A 7741-nucleotide genomic window follows, 5' to 3' on the forward strand; every position below is an offset into this window, starting at 1 on the left:
ATAATTGATTTGTAACTAATGGCATAATGATGGTAAATCCCATGTAATTCAGGATTAATTGATTATTTCCTCATTTGTAATTATGAGTTATTCTCTCGCAACTGATCCAGAGCTATTCTATGATGGTCATTTGCGAGACTAACAAGCACGGTACGAGTATGCTTAGTCTCGAGAGTGTTTCACATGTCATCTTTATATGTCATTCTTCACTTTTTTCTTAACTTGCTGACATGTGTCGCCATTTAATAGACCCACGTGGCGAGTCTATTTTTTACTAATACACAAACATGAGATAAAATTAATCCAAAACTTTTTCCAAAATTGTTATTCTTATCTCATGTACCAAACGACCCATTAGTGATCTCCTTAGCATTTTATTCGATTAGTTTTCTCTCTCCCTCTAAATATTAGCTTGTTTGGCTAAGATTTTTTTTGGCCAAAAGTATTTTTTTTTTAAAGTCAGCATGTTTGACTAAGTATTTAGAGGGTAAAAAATTATTTTTGAGTAAAAATAGAATTATTTTTAAGAAGCAGAAAAAAAATAAATAGTTTCTAATCAAAAAAATACTTTTTTAAAAATCACTTTTACAAAAAATAACGATAGATTACAAAGTTCTATCACAGTTTTTAAGGTCTGTATGGGAATTTAATTTTTGACGAGTATAAAGGTTTTCATCATTATCACCTCAATTTGTTTAATTAATACTGAAGTGAAATTATCAATGTAGATAATTGGTTGTTTAATTGATCATTGATTATCATTTCAAATTGTCAGTATTTCCAATGTTCACACTTCACGTTAGCACTTCCGTCTTACTCCGTCGCTTCGTCTGCAATTCGTATGAAATGTCACTACGTCAATGGACGGACACCACCATTACCGCCACCTCACCATTCTCGTCACATCCTCCATCTGCAGCCGTCAATTCCATGTTTCCAATCAAGGATTGCCACGTGTTGCTCGCTGTTTACTCCTACGACAGAACGATTTCGAAGCGAATCGAATCCGAAAAAGTGGTCTGCCTTTCATAAAATCCTCCGGTTCGAACTCCATTTCGCAAAAAGGATTTGTTCTTTTTTTTATTTTTATATTCCTGGTTTATGTGGTCATCGAATTTTACATATTTTTTGCTGGCGCCCTTTCTTACTTTCTTCAATTGCCTTTTTTCCATTGTCTCAATTTCACGGTTGAGAATTTAGAAGCCCATATCAGAGGAATCAATCTAATTTGACTACTCCCAGCTTTTGCCCATTTCGTCTCTGTATAAATACCAGAGTAAGTTGAAGAGGTTATTATAAGCTGAGATCGACTTTTTCGTAGCGATCAAACGCGGTATGTTTCTCTGTCTTTACTACTAAGTTTCTTCGGCTGGTTATTTTCTTGCTCATTATGCTTAAATATGAGATTATATTAGGCATGCAAGTTTTTTTTTTTTTCTTTTTATTTTATAAGTACATGATCATGTGCATGTCATTCTTTCCATTCTTTGAGTTTTTAGTGGCAGCTGTATTTGATGGATCCTTCTACTATAGGAAGGTTCGCCGGAAAAATATAGGCAAAAAAAAATATATGTATATATATATTATGTATTGACTACTGAATTTCCTGGTAGGTTTACTTTTATATATTTTGACACCAGTTAACGAAAATTCTGGCTCCGTCACATCTTCTAGTATCCGTATTAAATGAGTGATATGAAGAATTGGTGAAAAACTGCAGCACCGAATAGGTTATTTACACACCGTAATGGATAGATACATGTGAACTAGTATATGTAACATAAAATGGTAGTCATATTGTTTTTTTGATCATTGTGAATCGTTATATTCATTTTAATTCTATTTTGAATCTTTGTTTATTTTTCTGATAATCAGCTATAGTTTCTCTTGAACTCTGCTTTGTGTGATATAATTATCCGCTACATTTCTGCTAGTATGTAAATGATATCAGGTCGACACAGGACGTGATCACTTATGATCAGCTAATGTTTGCTTTGGGTTGAAAAAAGTGGATAATTACTGCATCTAGATTCTTTAATGAGCTGCACATATGACTCAATTATGCAGATATAGTGGCATACCTGAATGGCTTCAGGTTGTTGTCGACTCAAATCTCCCTTTTTGTTTACCTTTATTTTTTTTTAGCAGGACCTCTTGGGGCTTACTTTTTGATCTCAGGTTCGATTTATTATGGGATTTGATGAAAGTCAGCAGACGGATCCATGTACGACTCTCTTTCCTTTATATATACATCAAACTAAAAAGAAAGACTGAGATTTGAATTGAAGAACTGCTGATATTTTAACTGAATCATTTCTTATTTTCATTTTACTTTTAGCAATTATGAGAGTAAATAAGTGGAATTTGCACGCCTTATTTTATGTCAAATTAGTTTTGTTGATAGTTTAGTTCTTATCAGGAGTTCTAGCAATCACAGTATTTTATAAGACTTAGCTTTTTGAAGGGAGATTATAGTGATGAATGCTAACTGATTTATTGTTTTCATGTGCTTGTAGTGGTTGTGATACGCAATGGGAAGGAAATCATATTGCAGGTGATATTATTTTTCCTTTATCAGTTGGCTAGGAAGAAATTTTAAAGAGTTCGTAGTTCATACATAACAATTTGTTAAAATCGGAATGCTGATGCATTTCTTCCTAGAAAAGATCATCTCAAACCTAAAGAAATGGGGAATAAAATAGACAAGTTAACATTTTTCTGTGTCAACAATTCTGTTCATAAGTAGAAACTGCCAATCATTGCCTCTGCAGGCCTTCAACTGGGAATCTCATAAACATGACTGGTGGAGAAATTTAGATAGAAAAGTTCCTGATATTGCAAATTCTGGCTTCACAACAGCATGGTTGCCTCCAGCAAGTCAGTCATTGTCTCCTGAAGGTTTGGAAGTGATATAATTCGAGTCATGTCTCTCCTCTCTTTCAGCTCCTCTTTGATAGTCATTAATTCTCTCTTTGTTTTCTTTCATGATAGGTTACCTTCCACAGAACCTTTATTCTCTCAATTCTTCATATGGTTCTGAGCATGTCTTAAAAGCTTTACTTAACAAGATGAAGCAGTACAAAGTTAGAGCAATGGCGGACATAGTCATTAACCATCGTGTTGGGACTACCCAAGGGCACGGCGGAATGTACAACCGCTATGATGGAATTCCTTTGCCTTGGAATGAACATGCTGTTACATCTTGCACTGGTGGCCGGGTAAGGATACTGTAACCAAAATCATGTTTCTAGGATAAGCAGCTTTAGACATTTATTTATCTTTTCATCTGCCTCAACTTGATCATAAAATTAATTAATTAATTTAGTTTTCTCTAATATAGGATGTATAGGTTTTTCATGAACTCTTTGATTTTAGCTAGAGTGGCATGGACAGACCCCTTCCCCAGAAAGGATCCTGAAGCTGTGACATCTACATTAGCAAAAGCATGAACTGTATATATAAACATATTAAGCTTGATTCATGTTCATTTATGCATTAGCCTTTACTAAAATCAGCATTTCATCAGTAATCTATAAATTATAGGAACCGAACTTGCTAAATTAGCTGAACCTTTGAGTAACTTTGCTATATAATCATTTCTCAATGACGAAATAAAGATAGTTTGAGCTCCTCAACTAAAACTTAAGACTCCTCTTTAATTCCGTTATATATAATGTTATTGACTCTTCATATCTCTAACCGTTTTAGAGTCAGTGTTATTGCTCAGATGACATGCTTGCCTTCCAACTAGTCATTTAAGGTGAAACTTTATTTATAAGGCTCTCTGTGGCCAGAGGTTTCTCAACCATGAGGGTGTACTCATAACTTTTAAGGATGTATTCCAGGGTAACAAAAGCACTGGAGACAACTTTAATGGAGTTCCAAATATAGATCATACACAATCCTTTGTCCGGAGAGATCTCACTGACTGGATGCGGTGGCTAAGATCCTCTGTTGGCTTCCAAGATTTTCGTTTCGATTTTGCTAAAGGGTAAATTTGCACTTTCTTTCTGAAGTTCTCCATGTAACCTCCCCCCCAATGGCTGGATTTTCATTCTATTTTTTTTCGATTACTGTCTATCCATTTGTAACAACAGCTGAATTTTCCTTCTCTCAACTTTAGTTATTCTCCGAAGTATGTGAAGGAATATATCGAGGGAGCTAAGCCAATATTTTCGGTTGGGGAATATTGGGACACTTGCAACTACAAGGGCAGCTATTTGGATTGCAATCAAGGTATTATAGTTCTCTAGTAAATTTGTACAACCGACTTTCCCCTGCAACTTATAAAGATGTCTCTCAATTTAGCTGGTACCTGTAGTCGTTCATGTTATTATTGAGCCCTCGTTTGCTCTCTGGCGAGGAAGATTGGCGTTAAACTCAGTTTACATAGACCCAAAGTACATAGGAGTAAATCTTTGATTAGTTCAACTCACAGTGATGAAATATATTCACCTTTCTAACATTTGGCTACACTGATGTTGAATTTCTTTAGGCAAGGAAAGACAAACAAGCTTTTGACCATGGCAGCAAGAGAACTTAACTATGTGAAAATGCTGGGTTCATGCAGTGTCATAATTAAAGGTCTCTAAAATTCTTAAAACCTGTGAAGCTCCAACACAAGAAAAAAAAAGAGAGAAAAAGAGAAGTAAAAAGGACGATAAAGAAAAGGACTATAAAACATTATAGACAAGGCTGATGAAGTGCCTCAACAAAGTCAACTTTGCTAACAGGAAGCTAATATCGTGATACATTTTCACAATCTTCTTAAATCATCACTGTTGAGTTTAAGTGGTATCGTGATCCAAGTTTCACAATCTTCTTGAATCATCATTGTTGAACTTATATGGTAATGGAGGCTGCACTTGTTTTGCCATAGTGCATAAGGGATGGCTAATTGGAAAATTGGGCTTACTTTTACCTTTACTGCTATGTCTTTTCTTGAATTTTGGTTGCCAAGTGCCATTTATCTAGTAGCATGAAGCATGTGTGGAGGCAGAGCATATCTGTACCTTGCTTCTCCTGTTCTAGGCTGTCTTTGTTTGTCTATGTATTAAGGTAGCTTTCTTTGTTATGTGCAGATAGTCACAGGCAAAGAATCATCAATTGGATTGATCAAACGGGGCAACTTTCATCTGCATTTGATTTTACAACCAAAGCAATCCTTCAGGTATCCATTAAAATCATGGTATCTCTTAAGATCCTAAAACAAACAGTGGCTCCTCTTCTCCCCATATTTAGTATCTAAGACTACTTGTATTAGTAAATCCAAAAATTATTAATGACATGTTTATTTCTTGTTAAAGGAACTTATTCAAAGATTTGTCTGTGATTCAATGAGTATATACCATAAATTAGTGTTAACCATTATATTATATATATACATTTGCAGGAAGCAGTCAAAGGAGAATTCTGGCGTTTGCGTGACTCTAATGGGAAGCCACCAGGAGTTCTGGGATGGTGGCCTTCAAGGGCTGTGACTTTTATTGATAATCACGACACTGGATCCACTCAGGTTCTTGATGTTTCCTGATCTACATCTAGCTGATTATTAATCTTTGCTTTGGTTTTGGATGCTTGATTTCCTATTCTACACGACCATTCTACTGTATAATTTCGTTATTGCAGTAACATAGGTTAATGATTTTACCATTTATGCTTCTCTCTGCTGGTAGGAATACCATCAGTGGTGGACAGCGGGTTCAACTGAACCCGCTTCACAAAAAAATAATACTGTGTATATGTATAAATTAGGATTAAAGCTGTGTAAATTTTGCATAAATATTTTATTTGAACCCACTTAATAACTACTATTTTACTACTAAATTTATATACTTCTAAGATTGAACCCGCTTGCACAAAATCCTGAGTCCGCCACTGAATACCATATGCTAGATTATGAAATGATTCACTCTTTTGATCTGTTTTAAAGTTATCATCTTGGATCATTTACTCTCTTTGATGTTTTTCTAATCATGGAAACTGAACTTATGTTCCCTCATTACTTAACTAACTTAATGATCTCAACTTGCAGGCACACTGGCCTTTCCCTTCAAATCATATTATGGAGGTATTTCGACATCTAATTCATTACCTTTAAATGCTTGACTTGTGAGCTTTATTTCTTTTTCATTGGTTGTATTTCCTTCACTTGTTACTTTCTAGGCTGTAAGCTACTATATTTTTTGGCAACAATTCCGTCTTCAGCAGTACTATACAAGTGTTTAGATCTTATTTTTCCTGATCATGTTTTGTGGCATTTGGTCTGATCACTGCGCCTCGCTCCAGGGCTATGCGTACATTCTAACACATCCAGGGATGCCATCAGTATTCTATGACCATTTCTACGATTGGGGTAATTCCACGCATGACCAAATTGTTAAGCTGGTATGTCAAATCTAATTAACTATATAGACACAAAGTGAGTGAACAGTCAAAGCTGGACAATTCTAATGCTTCAAATTTACACATTAGATTGATATCCGGAGGCATCAAGGCATACACAGCCGTTCATCTATACAGATTCTTGAGGCACAACCAAACTTATATGCTGCAACCATTGGAGAAAAGGTTAGCATGAAGATCGGGGACGGATCATGGTGTCCTACGGGCAAGAAGTGGAAGCTTGCAACCAGTGGCTATCGCTATGCAGTCTGGCAGAAGTTATAGGTAGAGCAAAGTTATTCCCTTTCGCAAAAATATTAGTCTAAATATATGTGTTTCAAGCCCGTGCACCTACTGCTAATACTAGATCCGCCTCTGGGGGCTAGGATGGAGAGATGAGTGTTTTTCCCATTCATTAGAAATTTTAGCATGGGATGTAGCATTACTAATAAGAGTTCTTGAATGCAATGGAATAAGGGAGTTTATTAATTCAATTATAGTTTTGTACGAGGGAATAGTGTCATTTCATGTAACGATATTAAAGGTTTTTTTTGGCTCTCTGCTTTTATGTTAGGATAATAAGAAATTATAGTTGTGTTTTTTCTAGTATCACAAGATAAAATACACGGGCTGCTTGGACCCTGCATGAACACGAGATGCTTTATGCATCGGGTTGCTCTTTTAAAAGTCAATCTTGGCGTGACGATAAAAGTTATCGCCATGTGACAAGAAGGTCATGGTTCAGTCACGGAACAACCTCTTGCAGAAATACAAACTAAGGCTGCATACGTAAGATTCCGGTCCTTCTCCACACCCGCACATTAGCAAGACATTAGTGCATCGGACTGTCTTTTCTGATAAAAGAACACTTTTGATAATCAAAAGTTACATGGTTTGGATCTTTGAAAGCAAAAAAATGTGACATCCTACAAGCTCTGTACTCATTACTTTGTTGCAGATGAGATTCATAAGAAGTGAATTTCTCTGCTTTTGGGTTAGATATGAATCTACTGTCTTCTATAATTGAAAGTTATAAGGCTTTAAATAATAGAAGTTTTCCACATTGTACTATCCTTTTAGAAAATCTTTTTAGCTCCAATAAAAATATTTAGAAGTTTTAATGACAGTGATTAACTGAAATAAGGTAAAATTATCAAAAAAGTGGACGAGAGGGGATCACATGGCGTTGTGTCAATCAAAAAAGATAGAGATTCCTCACATCAATATCATAGCAATCGTCATACTTCTCATGATTTATACCTTGAAACTCAAAGACCCCATCAACATCTCCATTTGCAATACTCCCCCAATTCACTTTTCATTACTTTTAATTTTTAATATAACAGTTGAGTTAACT

General features: G+C 35.3%; 1 protein-coding gene across 2 annotated transcripts; it reads left to right on the plus strand.

Moving 5' to 3' along the window:
- Window positions 1-1194: 1194 nt before the first annotated feature.
- LOC104086627 (probable alpha-amylase 2) lies at window positions 1195-6878 on the plus strand. Of its 2 annotated transcripts, XM_033653532.2 has the most exons (12): window positions 1195-1333; window positions 2149-2224; window positions 2517-2554; window positions 2772-2898; window positions 2992-3218; window positions 3846-3991; window positions 4124-4236; window positions 5082-5170; window positions 5393-5515; window positions 6035-6070; window positions 6289-6387; window positions 6475-6878. In XM_033653532.2, the coding sequence occupies exons 2-12, from the start codon at window positions 2191-2193 to the stop codon at window positions 6667-6669; spliced, it is 1227 nt and encodes a 408-aa protein (XP_033509423.1). In that variant the 5' UTR covers window positions 1195-1333; window positions 2149-2190; the 3' UTR covers window positions 6670-6878. The 2 variants fall into 2 exon arrangements, with proteins under 2 accessions (XP_033509423.1, XP_070056392.1); XM_070200291.1 differs by lacking the exon at window positions 1195-1333 and having other exon boundaries at window positions 2061-2224.
- The last annotated feature ends 863 nt before the right edge of the window (window positions 6879-7741 follow it).

This window comes from Nicotiana tomentosiformis, chromosome 4, assembly GCF_000390325.3.
Source record: "Nicotiana tomentosiformis chromosome 4, ASM39032v3, whole genome shotgun sequence".
Taxonomy (NCBI): domain Eukaryota; kingdom Viridiplantae; phylum Streptophyta; class Magnoliopsida; order Solanales; family Solanaceae; genus Nicotiana; species Nicotiana tomentosiformis.